Raw genomic sequence first — 23,324 nt, forward strand, 5'->3', positions numbered from 1 at the left:
CAGAGTTTCCCTGTGAAGCTAAGTAGCTTTTCATACATTTCCTACCTGGAAATAATTTCGTATCTGTAAATGTTATATAATTTTAAAAAATTGTATGAAAGTAATAATAGCAAATATCTATTGAGTACTTACCTTATGCAAAGCACCGTCGTAAAGAGTTCATATATTTAAACTTCAAAAAACTTTTGAAGTTAGTACTATTATTATCCTCATTTAATCAATGAGAAAACAAAGGTTTAGAGACATTGAAGACCTTCTCAAGGTCACAGAGCCAACAGGTGAGACATCTAAGATCTAAGGCACTCAGGTAGCCTCACTGCAGAGTTCTTACACCTGACTGCCACCCCGGTTGTGATACATCTCCAGCTTACCTAGGTAGGTGAGCTTTTCCTGCTCCCAAGGCTCCTTATTGATTAGGAACTTCTGAACTTTTGCTTTTGATAGCAGGCTGAAAAGTGAGATATGGTTACAGTGACAGTTAGAAGCTAGAGAGATGAGAAACAGGAAGCTCATGAAAATGAGTAAACCTTAGATTGAGGCACACACCCAAGGCGTCTCCCTGACACACCAGTGCCATTATGCACTTGCAGGTTGGGAAATAGTGGTCTGCATGATGCCAAATAACCAGTTTGACTGAATCTTTCATGTTTCCACCGAGTGTCTGTCACTGTTGGGAGAATTTAGCAATGTTTTCTTTCTTCTTTTTTTGAGACAGAGTATCAGTCTGTCACCCTGGGTAGAGTGCAGTGGTGTCAACATAGGTCACTGCAACCTTAAACTCCTGGGCTCAAGCGATTCTCCTGCCTCAGCCTCCTGAGTAGCTGGGACTACAGGCGTGTGTCACTGTGCCTGTATAATTTTTCTATTTTTAGTAAAGACATGATCTTGCTTTTGCTCAGGCTAGTCTTGAACTCCTGAGCTCAAGCAATTCTCCCTCCTCAGCCTCCTGCAGTGCTAGGATTACAAGTGTGAGCCACCGTGCCTGGCCTTCTGGATTTAGCAATATTTTCAAACCAGTGTGTCAAATGGGGAAGTAGCCCCAGGAAGAGCCTAATGGAGAAAATCAGAGATAATAATATTTCCCTTTCTAATCCCACAGCATAATTACGAGGGTCAAATGAAATTACTTATACGAAAGCACTGGTGCCAACCATGCAGTATGTAGGGATGCGCATGATTGTAACTTGATTGAGAAGATGAGGCAACCCTGATTCCTGACGCCGGAAGGAGTTAGGAACTAGCAGTGTGGCAGGGAAAAGTGACTCACACACCAAAGGGATTCGGTCTGCTGTCAACTTTAGCAGCAACCGCTGTGGGTGCTGACCCACAAACAATTTAACCACTGCCTTAAACAAGGCAGGAATGGAGGCCTAAAGATATAATGCCAATTTAGCTCTAAACTCCACATGAAATGCCAGCTGTGCCTCAATTTTCTACTCCACTTGGTATGCATATGGAGCCTAAGCATTAACTGAATCTCTTTCATCTGCTAACATAAAGAAGAATAGGGAAAACTAAGTTGCTACCCAGCATAACAGAGGAGTTTCAGTTCTATTATCCATTCTCATCCTCAAATTCTTTCAAAAACAAAGATATTTCTTATTTATCTAAATCTTAAGAACTGTTCCAGTGGAGTGGGAAATTTCATGCCAATTAACTAAATGTGGGTGAAAGGAAGCATTCAGTTTGTTGGAATAGGGAGAGATTATACACCATTCCATACTCATTCAGTCTTTGATGAAAGACTCAACCACACTTTGCTCTGGTTGGGACAGTATGATAGCATAGGTGTATGGACTTGCCTAGAATCTCTCATGCCTTTTGACTTCAAAAACATTCCTTTCTAATAAAACTTTAAAGGACTCTTCAGAGAGTTCTAGGAAGGATGATGTTGTTATTGTTATTATTATCATTAATGTTGATTTGTTACCATGACTTCATGTAGAAATAGCATAATGTAGTTCAACTTCTCAGGTCTTTACAAATCATAGACTAGCTCAAATCTCAAAAGAATTTCTGTATCATTGACTTCTCATATTTCTTCCTCAACCTTGAGGGTTATCAGAATAATCTAGAGAACTCTTCTAATTTTTTTGCTTGTGCAGAAACAAAGCCATATCAAGTAAAATGAGGCTAAACTTTTCCACAGTGTTTCATCACTCTTCTTATATAAGCTTGCTATTTTAGGAAGTATTCAATGTATTATTGAAAATCATATATTATTATACATAATAGTAATGATAGAATATATAACATAATATTATAATTATATATTTCAGTATTCACAATGAAATTAATTTAAATGACATAAATTAAAACTTCTTCCTTGGCCCTGTAAAATACCTTTAGAAATTTTTTGCTGTTTTTTTTCCCCAATAAAACCAGATGATATTAGAGCTAGATGGGATCTGGGGCAAAAGGTATAATTAGGGGGCATTCTTTCAGAAGGCCAGTGGTATTTTTGATATCAATTCAAGAATCATATCACATTCATATCATTGTTTAATGATGACTGCACATTCAATTATGAAAATGGCTGAAAATACTTGGTTGAATATAGATCCTTGACTTCAGTACCTGTCTGTGGAAATGATTATAATTTCCTTTCTTTTCTTTTCTTTCTTTCTTTTTGAGACAGAGTCTCACTTTGTTGCCCAGGCTAGAGTGAGTGCCGTGGCGTCAGCCTAGCTCACAGCAACCTCAATCTCCTGGGCTCAAGCGATCCTGCTGCCTCAGCCTCCCAAGTAGCTGGGACTACAGGCATGTGCCACCATGCCCGGCTAATTTTTTCTCTATATATTAGTTGGCCAATTAATTTCTTTCTATTTATAGTAGAGACAGGGTCTCACTTTTGCTCAGGCTGTTTTTGAACTCCCAACCTCAAGCAATCTGCCTGCCTCAGCCTCCCAGAGTGCTAGGATTATAGGCATGAGCCAGATTATAATTTCCTTTCAATGTTCAAATTCAAAACACAGTTTTATTACAATGCCAGTTATCTTTTTGTTTGTCCGATTCCTTCTTTCTTCCCAAAGACTGCTTTTTCTTAACACATGACTTATTTCAACAGGGGTAAAATTTTCCCTTGAAAACAACTCAAAGTTTAAAAAATTAGCCATTACTACCAAAATAGAAACTAATGAGAATTTTGAAAAGAGAAATAATTTGAAACCTCATACTTTTTAGACAAATTCTGCCCTAGAACAAAAGAGTTTGCATGAACAGGACCTGGAATTTGTCCCTTGATCAAAAAATAATTTATCTAGTCCATTCTGCATCTTAAAATTCAAACAGGGTTCAATAGAACCATAAGTGTGCATAAGTATGTGTGTATGTGTGTGTGTGTGTGTGTAAAATGATTAATTAGCTTACTTTGGCTTGAGGGAAAACACTTGAAATTATATTTTAAAATGTTATTTCCTTACCTATAAAGCAAAGTTGGCAATTTTCATAATTTTTATAAGAAACAGTGCTGCTTTTGAGATTATCTATTAGAGTGAAACATATTTTCTTTAGTGTTGACAATGAATCTCCATTTCAACATCCCCCATACTACAGACATCTTCAAAAGCAGTATGGCTATTGTAAAGAGGCAGAAGAAATAAATGACAAAAAGTTCTATTAATAATAGGTAACTGAAATATTAAAGGTTTCAAAGAGGTCATAGTAAGCTAATTGAACATCCACCCAACCCAATCAAAAATGTTCAAAGAAAAGATGACTTACATTTAAAGAGAAGTTATTACCAAAAGTGATGCTTTTGGCAGTTGCTCTTGATAACATCCATTTCCCAGAGCGGCAGGATCAGGACTGTGTTTGTGGCAAGGGTCAAATCTTTCTGGGAATGAATGGGAAGGGCCGTACCATTGGATAGGAAGAAAATTATATTACCTACTCCTCCAAGCAGGTTTGTTTACCTGCCTCACTTCTTGCTTAATGTGCAGAACATATGTATGGTATTCTCCAAAGCTCATTTTGTATTTGACCTTCTGTAGGAGGGCATATTCAAATGAAGATTCTTTAAAAACAAAATAACACACACAGAACACTTAGCCAGAAATTCATGTTGGATCTCGCTTTAGTCAGTCTTATCTAATATGTGTTTATCTAATTTATGTGTTTATCTAATTTAGTCTTATCTAATTTATGTTCCTGTTTCTTTCCAGAGTTAATATTTGATTTTCTTAAATCACCTTCAAATCTTGCCAGCACCCCTGAAAATAGACAGATGGTTTTTAGTGTCAGAGCATTTTGATTTCATCCATCCTCTAATCACCATCTCCATCAAAACTTTTTGCTGAGTGAGTGAACGAGTGAATAAATGGATGAGTCTAGAAGTTCAGAGAATGTAACTTAGTTACTGAGAAGTACTAGTAAGGTTATTATTAATAATAATATTGAATTATTATTTATTGAATACATATTATGTGACAGTTGTTTTACTTTGATGTGCTACCAGTTTGGCTATAAATTCTACTGGATCTCTTTGCTCTTAAGTGTGTTTCAAAGGAGATTTTTCTTAATGTCACCTAGTAAATTTAATAAGACAGAGGAAATTCACAGTACAAAACAATCTTGTTGGGCTGGGCATGGAGGCTCACACCTGTAATCCTAGCACTCTGGGAGGCCAAGGCAGGAGGATCACTTGAGGTCAGGAGTTGGACACCAGCCTGAACAAGAACCAGACACCATCTCAATAAAAAATAGAAAAAATTAGCTGGGCATTTGAGGTTGCTATGAGCTAGGCTGACGTCACAGCATTCTAGCCTGGGCAACAGAGCAAGACTCTTTCTCAAAAAGAAAAAAACAAACAAAAAAATCTCGTTCTGTTTTTTAAACTAAATTGGAAGAGATACACCATTATTTATAGATTGCATAGCATACTAATATAATTTAAAATTGCCACTTGATAGCAGTTTTTTCTCCTATTTAGCCTTCAAATTATGCTTAATCTAGATGACCACTGTGGCACAATCTGATATCTTTCACACAGTCTGTATTCTCTCATTTCTCCACACATTAAAAAAATCTTATAAATGCAGAATTATTCAAGTTTTTCTCCAAAAAATCAGATTTTTAGGAGACAATTACCTTACTTTTTTCTATATCTGTCCAGTAGAAATATAATGTGAGCTAAATATGTTATTTAAATTTGCTAAATGCCACATTTAAAAAAACATAAAGAAATAGGTCAAATAAATTTTAATCATACATTTGATTTAAATCAATATATCCAAAATATTATAATTTCAACATGTAATCAATATTATCATTAATGAGATACTATCCATTCTTTTCAGTACTCAGTCTTTGAAGTCTGGTATATATATTAACTTCCTGCCCATTTCAATTAAGACTAGCCACATTTTAAGTGCTTGATAGTCACACTGACTAGCAGCTGTATAAGGAACAGAACAATTCTCTACTTCAGTCTTGTTTTCTTTCTTTGTCTTTTTTTTTTCCCAAACTTTTCTTCTACCAGATTCTTAGATTTTGGGTACTCACCACAAATATATAAATTTGTATTATATATTTATCCTGAATTGCATATCTGCCTACCAACTTCCCACTGTCTGAATCATTAAACATGTCTTTTCAGGTACTTGGCCTCTATTCCCCAACTAAGATTTGAATCTTATTGGCCAGGAAAAAAAAGATAATTACACAAATATTTAACTACAATCCTTTATCAAAAACATAACATCCACCCGTGTTCTCAAGGTTGCTAGATATAGAAAAACAGCTTTTACATTGTCTCTATTAAAAAAAAATGCCAAACTATTACTAAACAGTATTTTTTTTTAATGATTTAACATTTCCTGGTAAAGTGCCACTAAAATAATTATGGCATCATGTATATGTTTGACAGTTTCCTGGATCTAACTTTTCTGAGAGTGTTGATCGAATAAAAGCCAACAACTATATATTCATGTGTATAAATAGAGCTTTCTTGAAAGATTTTGCTTTGAGATCATGAGTATAAGCACAAATTCACCGATTGTCTCTAATAGAGGACTGAGTACCTAATACAGAACTCAGAAAATATTTGTCCATGGTTAGTTTTGTCATTCCAAATAGTCATATAATAGCTTAAGCTGCTTTCATCTCTACCTGGACCACCTAAATCTTCTCTCTAGACTGCCTGCATCCATCTCATTTATTCTGCACATCACAGCTATTGCCATCATTTTAAATCACACACCTGATTATGTTTTAAGCACTCTTGAACATGTGTTTTAGTTTATGCTTTGTATCTTCTTGTAAATTTCAGTTGCATGACTCAACATGTGTAAGTGCAATCATTTCTAGGACAGTGACAAGATCAGGTGTCAGGATATGCTGGTCTGATATGTCATAGTCACCAAAGAGGTGCCTCCCTGTGGAGTCTTTTGGTGACCTGCCATGACTTCCCCAGCCAAGGTTCATATCTCATTTAATCCCCCCTTCTCTCCTTCTCACATCTATAGCCTCTTTATTTATACTTGGAAATCTTTGAGATATGAGTCTTAGCCAAACGTATATTAATTACATGTCAAAAAATACCCCAATTTCCACAGGACACAATCAACTGCTTTATAACAGAGAAGACACTCCTAGCCATTAAACAACTATCATTGATCACTGACTCTGTGTCTGTGTGATTGTTTTCCAACCCCATTTAAAGGAATAAAACAAAATTCAGAATTCAGCAATGCAAAATTTGATGTTTGGCATTGAAAAAAAAATATTATTAAGCATGCAATGAAGCAGAACCCATAACCAGGAGAAAAACACATCTACAAAACAAACTCCTAAATGACAGAGATAATTGAATAAGCATAAAATATGTTAAAATAGATACTAAAATATACTCAAGGATTTATGGGAAGATATGAAAATAATACAGATGGCTTGGGAGCCAGATGTTTACCTCACCAATTCTACTGTTATCAACCAGGCCATGCCCTGCCTGCTACCCACAGGCCCAAGAATCTGCCCACATACCCAGGTCACAGCTACCACTGCTGGCACCAAAGCAAGTCACCTGGTGTTCCAAGAATTGGTGCACGTGGACCCACTAACAACAGTGCCAGTGTATACTGCCCTGCAGTCCAAGGACAGGCATATTTAGAGTGCCACTGCCACCACTGGGTACTGAGGACATAACCACCCAGTATTCCTGTGCTTAGCAAAACTTCACAGCAGCCTCCACTAACAAGTGCACCATAAGCCACTGAGGAAATCACAGAAACTAGGTACTGTTTACAGCCAAAAAAAAAAAAAAAATCATACAGAGACTACATTACTACATACACCCAGAATAAAAACTAAAGTGCCCTACCCAACCAACACTATAGATACATGTTCACGAAAAAATCCTCCCCTACAAATTTTTTGCAAGTTCAAAAAATTAAAAGAAGTGAATGTTACACAAGATATACATATAACACCATAAGGACACAAAGAACATGAAAAAGCAAGGAAATAGGATATCTTCAAAGGAACAAAATAATTCTCCAGCAACAGATTCCAATAAAAAAATTACTGAAATCCTATAAAAATAATTCAAAATAATGATATTAAGGAAACTGAGTGAGATACAAGACAATTCTGAAAAACAATACAAAGAAACAAACAAACAAACAAACAAAAACTAATTCAGGATTTGAATGAAAAATTTACCAAAGAGGTCAATGTCATAAAAAAAGAACAAAACAGAAATTCTGGAACTGAAGAATTCATTAAATGAAATACAAAATACATTTAAAAGCTTCAACAATATGTACGATCAAGAAGAAAGAATTTCAGAAGGTCTTTTGAAATAACCCAGTTAGATAAAAAGAATAAAAAAGAATGAACAAAACCTATGTGACATAAGGGACACCATCAAGTGACCAAATATTCAAATTTTTGGTGTCATAGAAGGCTGTATTTCATAAACCCACAGCTAACATCATACTGAATGGGGAAAAGTCTGAGAATCTTTCCTCTAAGAACTGAAACAAGACAAAGCTGCCCACTTTCACTACTCCTATTCAATATAGTATTGGAATTCCTAGCCTGAGCAATCAGGCAAGAGAAAGAAATAAAAGGCATCCAAAGTGGAAAAGAAGTAAAATTGTCCCTCTTTGTTGATTATATAATCTTATATCTAGAAAAGCTTACAGCCTCCACCAATAAATTCTTAGAGCTGATAAATTCAGCAAAGTTTAGCATACAAAATCAACATATAAAAATCAGTAATGGTATTTATACATCAATAGCAATTAAGCTAAGTTCCACATCAAGAAAGCAATTCCATTTATAGTAGCTACAAAAATAATAAGATACCTAGGAATAAATTTAACTAAGGAGATAAAAGATCTCTACAGGAAAACTATAAAATGCTGATGAAAGAAATTGAAGAGGACACAAATAAATGGAAAGACATCCCATGATCATGGATCAGAAGAATTAATATTGTTAAAATAACCATATTGTCCAAAGTATTCTATAGTTTCTATTGAATACTTATCAAAATACTGATGTCATTTTTCAGAGATATCAAAAAATACTAAAATTCATATGGAACCAAAAAAGAGCTCAAATAGCTAAAGCAATTCTGGGCAAAAAAGAACAAAGCTGGAAATATCACACTACATGACTTTAAAAAGGCTATAGTAACCAAAACAGCATGGTACTGGTATGAAAACAGATACATAGACCAGTGGAACAGAAGAGAGAATTCAGAAACAAAGCCATATATTTACAGCCAACTGATTTTTGACAAAGGTGCTGAGAACATATATTGGGGAGAAAACACTCTCTTCAATAAATGATGCTGAGAAAATTGGGTTATTTATACACAGAATAATGACACTAGAGCCCTATCTCTCACCATATACAAAAGTAAACTCAAGATGGATTAAAAACTTAAATGTAAGAACTGAAACTTTAAAACTACTAGAAAAAAACATAAAGGAAACCCTTAAGGACATTAGTTAGGCAAAGATTTTGTGAAGAAGACTTCAAAAGTACATACAACAAAAACAAAAATAGACAAATGGGACTATATTAAATCAAAAAGCTTCTTCACAGCAAAGAAAACAATCAACAGAATAAAAAGATACCTGCAGAATGTGAGAAAATATTTGCAAACTATGCATCTGACAAGGGACTAATCTCCAGAATATACAAGGAACTCAACAGGAAAACAATGAATAATTCCATTAAAAAGTAGGCAAAGGATATGAATAGATATTTCTCAGAAGAAGACATGAAAATAGAGTTATATGAAAAAATACTCAACATCACTAATCATCAGGGAAATGCTAATCAAAACCACAATGAGATATCATCTTCCCCCAGTTAGAATGGCCTTTATTAAAAAGATGAAAAATAACATATGTTGGTGAGGATGGGGAGAAAAGGGAACATTTACACACTATTAGTAGGAATCTAAATTTTACAGCCACTGTGAAAAACAGTATAGAGATTTCTCAAAAAACTAAAAATAGAACTACCATAGGATCCAGCAATCCCACTACAGGGTATTTATCCAAAGGAAGAGAAATCAATATATTAAATGGACACCTGCACTCCTATGTTTATTGCAGCACTATTCACAATAGCAAAGATATGGCACAACAGCAAAGATATGAAATCAACCTAAGTGTCCATCAATGGATGAATGGATAAAGAAAATGTGGTATATATACACAATAGAGCATTATTCAGCCATTAAAAAGAATGAAATAAGGTCATTTGCAGCAACATGGATGGAAATGGAGGTCATTAGGTTATGGGAAGTAGGCCAGGCACAGAAAGACAAATATAGCGTTCTCATTGATATATGTGAGCTACAAAATTTGACCTCATGGTTGTAGAGAGGAGGAGAATAGATACCAGAGGTTGGGAAGGGTGTGTGGGTAGGAGCAGGATGGTGAAAAGAGGTTGGTTAATGGGTACAAACATACTGTTGGGTAGAAGGAATAAGTTCTAACATTCAATAGCAGAGTAGAGTGACTATGGTTATTAAACAAAACAGCATGTTGTATATTTCAAAATAGCTGGCAGAAAGGACTTGGAACGTTTCCAACTCCTAGAAGTACTCAAAGTGGTAGACACTCCTAATACCTGGACTTTATCATTACACAGTCTATGCATTAACAAAATATCACATACACCCTAAAAGTATATATATATTATGTATTAACAAAAAATTAAAATAATCATTATCATCTTCATTATTATATATTAATATATGCTACTATATATAATATAATACACAATAGTTATTATACATTATATAATTATATAATACATATTATATGGTATTATTATATAATTATATTATATTAATTATATTATTATTATACTATATAATATGTATTATATATAAACTATTATATAAAATATATAATAATATATAAAATATATAATACTATATTATGTTATATAAATGTATAATTAATATAATCAATTAAATATTCATAATAACAGGTGGTAGTATTATAAGTCTACTATTGCTTATAACAAATCACCACAAAGTTAGCAGTTTAAAACTACACACATTTATTATCTCACTATTTCTGTGGGTCAGTAGTCCAGCATGGCGGAGTTGGGTCCTCTGCTCAGGGCCTCCCCAGGCCCTGAGTCTAGGTGTTGGCCAGGGTGCTCTCTCAATGGGAGGCTTTACTAGGGAAAAATGGGCATTCAGGCTCATTGGGTTTTGGAACATAACTCATTTTCTTGTTTCTGTATGACTGAGGGCTGCGGGTTTTTGCTGGCTATTGCCTGGAAGCCACACTGAGATCCTACAAGCCTTGCACAGTTCCTTGCAATGTGAGCTTCCTCAACACTTCTGTTTATTTCATAAAACCAAGAAGGAGATTCTCTTGCTCCTGTCTGCAAAGATGGATTCTTGTACAATGTAACTTCATCAGGGAGTACCCCCCACCACCACCACCAATCACCTTTGCCACATAGCATAACCTGAACTAGTGTGTGACATCTGGCAGACTTTGCCAATTCTGTTGGCTAGAAGGAAGCCTGAGATCCCACCACATTAAGGGAAAGGGCATTGTACAAAGGCATGGGCATGAGAGATGGAAATCATTGGGGTCACTTAAGGGTCTGTCCACCTCACTATTATTATGAAAATCCACTTTCTTAGAAAAAGGAAAGTACATTTAATTTTGTAAACATTTCTCCATCAATCCAATTAGGTCTTGGTAAATTTCCTGATTTGCATCCTGCCCAAGGTAAAAATCCACATGATTGTAGTGTGGAATCCGCTTGTAATAAATAAGGTTGGCAATTTTAGGAAGTAAATTTTCAATGTCCTTGGGATCAGCCACAATGTCCTGTCCACCACTCCATATTGCCGTTGGAACTTCCACCTTAGTAACGTTGTATAAAGGGGGTGTAAGCTAAAGACAATGAAAGAGACAGAGAAAAAAAGTTTTTACAGAAAACTACTTTATAGAAGTAACATTAACTATCAGTTATTGAGCAAGTTCTTCAAATGCTAAATGTACAATTAGGATACACTTAAGGATATATGAACATTAAAGTGTTAAAAATACTTGAAAGCACTTTTGTGCACTGATATGAATTATGAATAAAAAAAGACAATCATTTTATTTCTGACTTGCACTTTTTGGAAATTAGTTAAGGATCCTAGAGGAACAGAGTTCTTATTTTTTGTGGGGGATCATCTTTCTAGTGACACTTGATCTGAGAGCATGACCTTTTCGAACAAAATGTTGGATAGGATAAATATTCCTTCTTGTAGACAAAAGTCTGGAGTCAGTGACATTATTGATACTTGGGCATCAGCAGATTCTTCAGGGAGCACTAAGACCAAAGTAGGAAAACAAACATTTGAAGTATGATGTTAAGAAAGAGCCAGTCTTTCACAGAGAAATAGAGTGGCTAAAGTGTCACAGTCCTAGCAAGTTTTCCCTTAGTCCTAGCAAGTTCTCCTTCTTTCCTGTGCTGATCTAACACAACCCCAGGTCCAGGTAACCAGGTCTGGCCAATTAGTCCTTCATTCTTCTGACCACAGTGATTGTATGAGAGATGGGCTCATGACTAATATTGGGCCAGAAGTCTCTCTCTGGAGAGAGAGACTTTTCTTCTTCTTCTTTTTTTATTTTTAGCTTTGTTTGCTTTCCTTTCAAGGATTACAGGGATAAAGATTCTTTGGTTACATAAATTGCTTTTGCACCACCTGAGTCAGAGCTACAAGCGTACCCACCTTGCAGACAGTGTGCACTGCACCCATTAGGTGTGAATTTACCCATTCTCTCCTCCACCCTCCCACCTGCCCGACACCCTATGAATGTTGCTTCCCATATGTACACATTAGTGTTGATAGATTAGTACCAATTTAATGGTGTGTACATGTGGTATTTGTTTTTTCCTTTCTTGTGATATTTCACTTCGAAGAATGGGTTCCAGCTCCATCCAGGATAATATGATGGGTAGTTCACCAATTTTTATAGCTGAGTATACTCTGTGGTATACACATACCACATTTTATTTTATTCTGTTTTATTTTATTTTATTTTATTTTATCTTAAGACTCACTTTCTTTTTTAGATTTTATTATTTTTTATTTGAGAATATTACAGGGATACAAACACTTTGGCACATACCACATTTTATTAATCCACTCGTGTATTGATGGGCATTTGGGTTATTTTCACATCTTTGCAATTGTGAATATAAATTCACAATTGTTTAACATGAGCTCAGTCCATAAGCAAGAAGCCAAAATCATTTTTAGCTTCCCATTCATATTTGAGGAAAATAACAGTCACAGCAACACATATTTCTCTTTAATGTAGAATTTTTACTTTAAAAGTTTTCATGGATAATGTCAAGAAATGTCTTGACACACACACCACCCCCTGAAAGGTAGTGATGCTTCTTCCTAAAGGCAAGATTTCTGACTGGTATATCTTTAATCATCTGTATGTTGTTGTTGTTGTTGTTGTTGTTTTTAAATGCTAGTAAGTGACATCTCAAAGAACTATTACAACAGTTTTAGTTCATTTTATTAGAGATGGATAAGAAGTCAGAGAATATGCTTTAAAAACAAAGATTATGTATTTTTAATTATCTTTAAAATATGTTAAGTGCTCAGAGTTTTAAGGAATAAAGAGAAGGAATAAGTGCAGTGGAAGAAGAATGGACTTTAGACCTAGGAATCCTGAGTCATATTCTGGTTGTTTACTAGTTAAATAACTTTAGTAATTTACCTAACCTTTCTGAGCCTCTTAAAAAATGGAGATAATATTTGCCTTGTTAGGTCATTGTGAAGATTAGGCATAATGATATTGCATGTGGTAAGATATTGATTATTATTATTGTACCTGGTGGAAATGCATCATGTTCTGATAAAGATTTCCCCAATCAAAAGCTTGGAACTGACCAGAATTAACAGCCTAAAATAAAATACAAATAATGAACACATTAAAATGATATAAGAAAACAGTGTACATTTACAGACAGCAAACAGGAAATATACAAAGAAAATTGACATTATTTCCCACTCTTTAGGCACAACAGGTAAATTTCAATAAAGATTAATAAGCCAAAAACTAAACAATGACGGCACTAATTCACAGAACTGACACAATTTTCGATGAAATTCCTCAGACAGCAATGCCATTAAATGTTACAATGCTATGTAGAAATATTTTTAAAAGATGCTGAATTGAATAATTCTTGAATATCTTGGCTTCAGGATTTTTGTAATTCCTTTTTTAAAAGACACCAGCTGTATATATACATTTCCTACATTAAAAAAATAACTGCCCTTATTATTAAACAACTTTGTACCTTATTTTCATGATGTGGTCTAAGCTATTATGACTATATTCCCTATCCTTGAATATTTTTGTCATCATTGGAAGGAGTATTCACCCCAGCAGCTCTGGCTGCTGTCCACCTCCCATCTGTGGGGCCACACCATGTGCTGTGTTGTGAGTAACGACATAGCCATGGGCGAGCATCTGAGACACCGTTCGCGACTGTTTTTGCATTTTGGTGTTTAAACTTCAAATATCAGAATAAGGACATTCATATACTTAGGACTTTCTTTTTCTGTTATTTTCCACCTATGTTGGATTGAGGAGGCGATTTTTACATTTGCCTCAAGCACTTCAATGTATTATTCTCAGACTACTCTCAATTTTTTTTAGCTTTAATTTCAGATATTTTTTCCCGCTCATTGATTTAATTTTGATTTTTAGTTTAAAATATCCCCATCATGATATATGTGTATAGAGGCAGCAGTCTGTTGCTATTGAAAATTCTGCAAGTTTTTAGCAATGGGAGGCAACAGAATGTACTAGCTAGGAACTTGGGCTCTAGCATCAAATGAACTTCATTTGTATCCAGGCTTAACAGATTACTGAATCTGTGAGACAAGGTGAGATATTTGTGCAATGAGAATGATAACACTTTTTGTAGGATTGTGGAGATTACAGTAATGCCTATAAAGCATGTAGCACCTAGTAATGCTCACAAATAGCTCTTTTTCCTAATATTACTGCCATCATCATTATCATCACCCTTGCCTTAGCTGTCTACATAACTTATGACCAAGTACTTTACCCCTAACCCTACTTATTTCTATCCTGAAGAGGACTTTCGGTTGAAGTCAACTATGAGATGCATCTATCAGGAATTGGCTACGACATTTGTACAGTAGAGGTATCAATGCCTTTGTGGAAAAATTGTTATGAGAATTCAATGAGACTGAATGAAATCATATATATGAACAGCAAGAAGAACACATAGTACTTAATAATTATGAAATTAAATGATTTTACCTGGGTGGCCATGCCCATTAGAGGGGCTGTCTCCTCACCAATAAGAGGCCCTATGTCCTAAATAAACATCTTTCTTCCCTTGGGAACTTGAAGGCTTATCTCCTGAGGGTCAAACTTTTCAGAGCATTTCAGAAATCCTCAACCAGCATGTCAGGATATATAAGAGCAGTGATTCTCAACTTTAAAGTAGGGAATACATTTATTAGGATGTAGGTTAAAATGCAAATTTCTAGGGGGTCGCAGATATATTAAATTTTGGGGAAGATTCCACACCCACTATTATGCACAGAATTATGTATATTTTGTTCACTTTTCAAAAGGAGTTGAGACTAAAGCCACTGGCCAAGAATATAGGCAAAAATTACACAATAAAAGAATGAACACATACACACGTGCACACACACACACACACACACACACATCTACTTAGCTTGGAAAGCCATACCAATTGAATTTGAATTATGTCTGAGATTACTGAATATTGAGTAATATAGTAAAACAATAAAATTTTAACTGAGGGCAAAAACACAAATCATTAATTTATTTTAATCCCTCCCTGGCATTTAATTTGCTCTGGATAAAACATTATTTCTACATTTTGAAATGTCCCCTATGTCTACTGGAGGATGAACAGATCTTTCTAGAATAGGCTGTATCATTTTGGGGGGGCTGATGATTTCCAAAAAGAGAAATAGAAGCCTTCCCTTGAAAAGGTAATCTAAAATAATCTCAGGATCAGAACTCAGATAGAATATTCAGGAACAAGGCTCAAAACACAGACACAGTACCAATTTGATGGCGAGTAGATGTGGAGCTCGTTTTCTTGATCTTGTGTCACCTCACTTTGGATAATGGGTTTAAGCTTAATACAGGATAGCATAAATGGTGCTAATTCACTGGCATTTCTTAGAATTGAGTAGTATTCCATTGTGAGCATATACCATATTTTAGTTATCCACTCGTGAATTGACGGACACTTGGGTTGTTTCCATGATCTTGCAATAGTGAATTGTGCTGCCATAAACATTCGGGTGCAGATGTCTTCATAGTAGAATGTCTTAAGCTCTTTCGGGTAGATGCCCAACAATGCTATTGCTGGGTCAAATGGTATTTCTATATCTAGCTGTTTGAGGTATCTCCATATTCTTTTCCACAGAGGTTGCACTAATTTGCAATCCCAAAAACAGTGTAGGAGTGTTCCTGTGATTAAAACTATGGTGCTCAAATGGGGATAGTGCCCACTAGGCAGAGATACACATCTTAGGGTTGTGGTGAGCATAGTGGGGGGAAGAGGGAATACATCTAAACCTTCCAAGGGAAAGGCTAAGATATACAATGTAACCCAAAGGTCAAAAAAGGGAAAAAACAAACAAACAAACAAACAAACAAACTTTTATCGGGTGGTGGGCAAATGGGAGGGGGAAGGAGGGGAAGAATTTACACTTACAAAATAGGGGGATGAGCACCACTTGAGAGTAGGACATGCTTGATGTTTTGGTAAGGCGGGGGGGGTGTGGGGAGGAATGGCAGGGGCAATATATGTAACCCTAACAATATTTGTACCCCCATAATATGAAAAAATAAAAAATTTAAAAAAACCCAGACACAGAGGACAAGGAGAATAAAAAAGAGTGAAGTAAATTGAAACGAAGAATTGATGCTAATTCCAAAAAACGTCACCGGGACAGTGGCAGGTGCCTGCGGCACCTTGCAGCGAGCTCTCCGGGAGCCCTTCCTGAGGATCCTACAAGGGCACCTGTGCATCGAGCAGGAATAAGAAGCACGTACCTGGGCCCAGTGCAGCATGTTCTGAACAGATGTTCCCTCAGAGTTCTGTGCCAAATAAACATCCAAGCGACTCTGCAAAGAGATTATTTCTGATCTAGAGGTTAATGATATAATATAAGCATACCACAAGCAGACATCTGAGAGAAATTTTAAATGTTTCTTCTTTTCCTTTTGTTCTTCTCTTTAAGGAAAAAAACATGTACCATACCCTCTGAAGATACTTAACCAAAGAAGCTTGCATTTAAGAACTTTTTTCCTCCCCCAGCTCTCTGTTCTTCTGTCCTGAGCAATGTCTTCATAAAGCCCCCAGAAGGCATCTGGTCAAAGACAGGAGGAAATGCTCCTTTTCCTTTCAGACTCACCTCGCATAGGTCGCAGAGTATGTGAGGTCCAAGAATAAAAGCCCAGTGACCTTCCCCTTTACCCTGTGTTAGTCCCAAAGGACATTAAAAGAGAACTGTTGATCATAAGACCCTGAGAACAGATCTGTATGTTGCCTTTTGCTTTCTAATTTAAAAAATTTGATAAATATTCTACAGGGCTCTTTGAAAGTTTATGGGACAGAAGCTCTCCAATCAGCAGATTTATATATCTTCTGTATCAAAAACCAAAAACTCAACCAACAAAACAAATAAAAAACAAAACAACCCTCACCTCATTTCCTTTCATATTTTCAGTTGCATTTTTTAAATAAAAAGAGCATTTTTTTTTACCAAAGTGAGCATCAGAAACATCTTAGAGCTTTAAAAAAATATATATCTACTTATGAGCTATACAAACCTACTGAATAAAAATCAAAATCTCTAGGGTTGAGTTCTGGACATGTGTATTTTTCCAAATTCCACAAACACTATGTATGCACCCCTGGTCATGCTTCACTAAAACAAATGTCCTTGAAGATGCCATACAATTTTATAATCCAGTCCTTAACAGTGAGACAAAAGGTGACATACGTGGACAATGAGGGGCCCAGTGAATAGTCAAAGGTGTTATTTTGTGAGTCTTTCTTTAGCAAACCCTTAGATCATGTCGAGAGGGTGGCTTTGAAAATACCTTCTTTTATGTTTGCTTAAAGGTCTTTTTACTTAGTTCTGCCTACATGATTGATATGCTTCCATCTAAGTGTCAGCCAAGCATAGTTTCCCTAGTAAAAGGAGAAAGTGAGAGAAGACTACAGAAAGGCAGTGGTCAAGGCATACTTCGCATTAAAAGCCTTTTATAAATCTTGCTTGAAATCAAGGAGAGTTGTAATCAGTGTTTTCCACTGAGAGAGAGTAGGCTCTGAGCAGAAGTCTGTGAGAGAGATGGAGACCACCTTCAGCTCTGTCCCATCGCTGGTTTCAAAAATATTTCCTGTCTAGCTCAGTGGTAAACAGTAACTTCCTTTCTTTCCCTCCCACTCTTCAGGTCAGCTAATGATAACTCGGAAAGGAAAGGATCTCAGTTAAGTTGGAAATGACTTGGCAAGAACCCCAATGCTGATCCCTCCTACTACCACTCTAATGGTAAATCTGTAGCTGTGATTGAAGAGCCATCCCTCCCTTTATTCCTTTCGATTAAGAAAGTGGTTCACAAAGTGGCTTTCCAAATCACCTATGAAAATGGAAAATCAGTAACAAACACAGAGGTCTGGACCCACTCCCTGAGATCCTACTTTGGCAGGTTGAGGTAGGGCTCAGGCATAGCAAGATAAATTTCAGAACTATAGCCTTTATCTAGGTAAAGGGCTTTTCAATGGTGGCATTTACTCAACAACAAGAGTTGACAAGAACAGTTGGCAGAAAAGCCTTCTTCTCAACTCCTATGAAAGCAGGTAGACTCTCAGCCCTGGTTGGAAGCCGTGAACATACTAATTATATTCCAAAAGACAAAAAATAAATCTTGAAATGTGGTTTCCATGCAAACCAAAATGAACTCTCATTACCTCTGTGCAACAAAACAATTGTTTTCCCAGGCCCAACTACTTATACGTACCATGTTTAAGTTTTTCGGATCAAATCCACTCATAGTAAATAGGAAGTTGCTGCACATACGATGGAATAGCTTCTTGTTGCACACTTTGGTGGCAATGTATTGCTTAAACAATGTATGTGAGTAGAACATTTTGTCACCAAACAATATCTGCAAAATCAGTTTGAAATATCATCAAATCTAATGGATGTGGCTTTCAAGAGTGGAGAAAGAGCAGTAGTTTTAGACAAGTACTGGACAGGAAGTCCCATCTGTTCAGTATTGGCCCTTAGTAAAACTATGAGACTTGTTAAATTTTGGCGTTGTAATCCTCCCAATTCACCTTTTGTTAGCTATTCCCAACAACCTTTAATTGGGATGTTTTTGGAATGCCCCTTAGAAACCAGCCTCCATAGGAAATTATTAAATAGTAAGGTTTTGGAAAATATTTAATTTCTATTATCCTGAATTTTCTCACCTATAAAATGAGAAACTCAATATCCAATAGGTAGGACTGTTGTGAAAATAATAGGTCATGTTTTAAAACACCTAGGTGCAGGTCCTGGCATCTAATAAAATTTCCAAAAATAACTATTACTTAAAGTACTTATATAAGTATTTTAATTAAATAATTGATGTAACTATTATTAGTTCCTATTATAATTAATAACTGATACAGACTTAATGAGCCGTTCCTTCCAGAATATTTTAATGACTTCTTTCCAGAGGCAAAAGCTTAACCCAAAGAAATGCATCTTTATCAGTGGAAATTCAGGGAAATGTTGCAAGTGAGTTGAAGTTACTTTTTGAACTTTAAGAACCTTTTAAATTATAATGTAAATCAATATCAAATCCTTGTGTATACAAGTCCAATCTTGCCTTTTCTTCCCAATAACTAGTTTTATAATCTTAGGATAATAAACTAGATATGAAAGTGAAAAGATTATTTTTTTTTATTTAAAAACTTTTTAAAACATCCATTTACAGTAAAAACTGGCACACCTTTCTCCACCTTTCTCCTGGAATCCTTTATCAACTAGCAATTACAACTAAAGAACAATAAAAACTAGCATTTATTTTTATTGTACTGTTTCATTATAAGATCTTATACTATATTTGGTGAACTAGATCAAGTAAATTCCTACTGGGCATAACTTATTGAATTCTAAGTTTGAAATATGGTTATCTTGTATGGCAAAGGTAATCTTTACTTAATGGAACATTTGATATCCCTTGGAATATTAATGGAATATTGGAATAACAGGACATCATAATCCCCTTTCATGCCAAAGAGAGGGAAGGAGGGACAGAGAGTGAAGGAGAGGGGAAAATGTAGGAGGAGGAAGAGGAGAAAGAATAAGAAGGGAAAGGGAGGGAAAGAAGGGGAGAAGAGAGGAGAAGAGTACAATATGTTCAACTAATTCAAACCATACTTCTCAATTATTTAGGCCTGGACAGTAATAATAAGTCATTGCACACATTATCTAATTCAGTCTGGCCTTTTCTTCATTTTGTTGCAATCACTGGGACACTCAGATAATATACTAGATGATAAATTTATCTCACCAAATTGAAGTTCTTCACAACTGTCCCTATGATTATTTAATAATAGTAGCAGCATACATTTGCAGAGTAAACTTATTTTTTACTGATTTTTAGTAAAGGATGGACCTTAGTCATCCATGCTTGGCAAAAAAAAAAAAAAAATCCATGCGAAAGGATATAGCCCATCCATAGAAGTAATTCACCATGCAAATATGCGAGGAAAGAGGTCACATCTACTATAATGGGCCCTGTTCTCAGTTCTGATACCTGTAGTCAGTTTTCCCATAAACAGAGTAAATTAGCATGGCATTCTCTGACTTCACTCTACCTCTGTATCCATGCATGAGCGACTCAGAAAAATGACCATGCATTTACTGAAGGATAAATACTTTCTCCTTCATCCTAATTTAAAAGAGAAGACAGTAATGCAGGCCAGCCAGCCATACAGCATCCTCTTACAGGGTAGCAAACGTGCTAACTTGCAGATGTAATTCCAAGTTGGTTCTGGAGGGGGCATGTTTGTCACATAACATCAGGGAGATAGGTTCTTATGGTAGTTCATTTGGTATCTTCATGGGAATTATTAATAAAAAAGGCACCCCTCCTTCTGGAGACATGGCCCCATGCCAGGGCACACGGCTTGCTGGCCACATGGCTTGCCAGACGTAACATGGGCTGGATTTCAGCCCTCAACAGCCCACTGCGCTGGGCACCCTTGTGTACTGACTTCTTCAAGTTGGCATTGACATAATGGGGAAACTACCACATATAAAAACAACCACTGACCATGGGTTGCCCAGTCAAATCTATGTTCAATTTCTGGCTCTGCCCCCATTAGCTGGGTGATTTAGAACAGACTGCTTACCTGAGCCTCAGATTTTTCTTTTAAGAAGAGACAGTACTACAGAGATGTGTAAAGAGCAAAGGATCAAGGCGAACTATAGGTCAGAAAGAAAGTAGAGAGACAAGAACAGAAAGGCATAAATCCCCAAGGGCACAACGGAAGGTTGGGAAGGGGGAATGGATGAATGAATCTCCCAACTTGACAAATTCTACTCATTTTATAAATGTGGAAACTGAGGCTTAGAATGTTAAATAACTTGCCCAAGGTCACAAAGGGCAGGAAGTTGAATCCAATTCTGTCTGACTCATCTTTTCACTTTCTGCTCAATTCAACTGACATGAATTGAGTTGAATTTAATAGAAATGAAAGAGCAACTAAAAGAACTGATGGTATCAATGAAAAGGAAGATGCTAATCGTAGAGAAAAGGGGTTGTCTCAGTCCAGGAGCTGTCCTATGAAAAAGGAGGCCATTCTCAAGCATGACTGAGAATATCTGGCTTTTGGGAGAGGACAGGAGAAAGAAAGCCCTCCCCTCTGAAAGTTTAAACCATATCTAAAATATTATCTATCATTTCATTGTCTATTCTCATGGATTTTATCTTCTCTTTGCACAGCTCTTGTTCAGATCCCCAGCATCTATCTGCTGACAGGTAATGATAATCCCATAACCACTCTCCTAGTCTTTCACCCTTCTTCATGTCCTTTACTCCCAGGTTTCCCAGGTAAACTTTCTAAAAAGGAGCATCATGCATGTCACTCCCCTGTGCAAATACTTCCCATGGTCACCCATTACCTGTGGAATAAATTCTAAACTCATTAGCTTGGCACTCAAGGACTCTCAGACTCTACCCCTACACTTCCAACACACTGCTCGCATTCTCCTTCACAGATTTCAAGTCCTAGGTAAGTCAATTACATGTGGTTTCTATGGCCTGAGCTTCACCACACCAACGTTGCTCACGTTTCTCTCTTATTTCCGAAAGCCTTTCTACACCTCTCTGTATGTGGAAATCCTACCCTTTAGCCCAAACTCAAATGCCCTGTTAGCCAAAAAGTCTTTGTGATTTTCATTTTTCTATGAGTTTGCACAGCAATATCTCTCCTCTATCATTATGATACCAGAATCTCTATTAGGAATCAGTGGGTCCCCTCTGATAGCTCCTCTGCTGGAGTTGGAGTTTTCCTCTATTACAGTTATAGTTTATAAAAGGCAGATTTTCTAAAATTACAAATTTGATCAAGTCATGTTTCTTACGTTTTTTTTTTTTTTTTGAGACAGAGTCTCGCTTTGTTGGCCAGGCTAGAGTGTGCGCCGTGGCGTCAGCCTAGTTCACAGCAACCTCAAATTACTGGGCTCAAGCAATCCTCCTGCCTCAGCCTCCCAAGTAGCTGGGACTACAGGCATGTGCCACAGGCTAATTTTTTGTATACATATTTTTAGTTGGTCAATTAATTTCTTTCTATTTTTAGTAGAGACGGGGTCTTGCTCAGGCTGGTTTTGAACTCCTGAACTCGAGCCTGCCTCGACCTCCCAGAGTGCTAGGATTACAGGCTTGAGCCACTGCGCCCAGCCGAGTCATGTTTCTATTTAATATTATTCAATGGCTTCCCCTCAGTAACAGAACAAAGTCTAAACTTCTTCTTTTTTTTTTTTTTTTGAAAGAGGAGGGGGAGACGCGGAGGGACTAAACTTCTTAACATGACATAACTTTCTTCCACTGTCCCCTACTCTCTCCTTAGTGAATCACTCTCACATACACCCTGATTTTCAGTGATATCAAATGGCTTATGAGTCTCCTTATAGACTGCTGTGTCCTGATGCCAGAGTTTTGAAATAGTAGCACCTACATATCTTTTGGCTGAATTGACTTGAATTGTACCACGTACCACACGTCAGAGTATGTGGAAGTTTGAAGCAAAGGTGTGCAAATTGAGGGGAATGGGAAAATCCCAGCAACCTGAAATCTCTTAACTGTGAGGGAATGTGGAAATAATTTAACAAAGTGTCCAGTGTTGTTTATGCCGTATTGTGGGACTGGTCCAGACTGAAATCTCAGTGGTATAAGAGGACCAAGTACTAACACAGCAAGGTGAGCATTTTCTGTCTTATTTAGGTGATTTTTCTCTGCTACCTGTCTTTCTGAGTTGTAGAGATATGCACTTGAATTACTGTAGGCTAATTTTCTTAGCACTCAACAAACAGAATCTTCTGCATATATACTGGTTTCTGTAAGAATTGTTTCATTTTCATCTGCTCTCATTGAAATCACTGAACAGTACAATGACCACCTTGGGCGGTGATTAATGTGGGGGAAGCCCATGTTAAATAAAGTGCAACTAGAAAACACATTAACCCATGAGACCAATTCACCTGGACTAGATAAATAATCAGATTA

At 36.4% G+C, this 23,324-nt stretch overlaps 1 protein-coding gene across 1 annotated transcript in view; it reads right to left on the bottom strand.

Annotated features, from left to right (window-relative positions):
* Positions 1-10,518: 10,518 nt before the first annotated feature.
* LIPK (lipase family member K) overlaps positions 10,519-23,324 on the bottom strand; it is a 46,603-nt gene continuing 33,797 nt past the window's right edge. Inside the window, exons 7-10 of the mRNA XM_012772934.2 lie at positions 18,564-18,710; positions 16,590-16,661; positions 13,338-13,409; positions 10,519-11,387 (exon numbers count right to left, since the gene is read on the bottom strand). Coding sequence (XP_012628388.1) covers positions 11,148-11,387; positions 13,338-13,409; positions 16,590-16,661; positions 18,564-18,710 — 531 coding nt within the window. The 3' untranslated portion in view covers positions 10,519-11,147. The remainder of the gene's footprint in view (positions 11,388-13,337; positions 13,410-16,589; positions 16,662-18,563; positions 18,711-23,324) is intronic.

The sequence above is a fragment of the Microcebus murinus genome, chromosome 14 (genome assembly GCF_040939455.1).
Source record: "Microcebus murinus isolate Inina chromosome 14, M.murinus_Inina_mat1.0, whole genome shotgun sequence".
Classification (NCBI taxonomy): Eukaryota; Metazoa; Chordata; class Mammalia; order Primates; family Cheirogaleidae; genus Microcebus; species Microcebus murinus.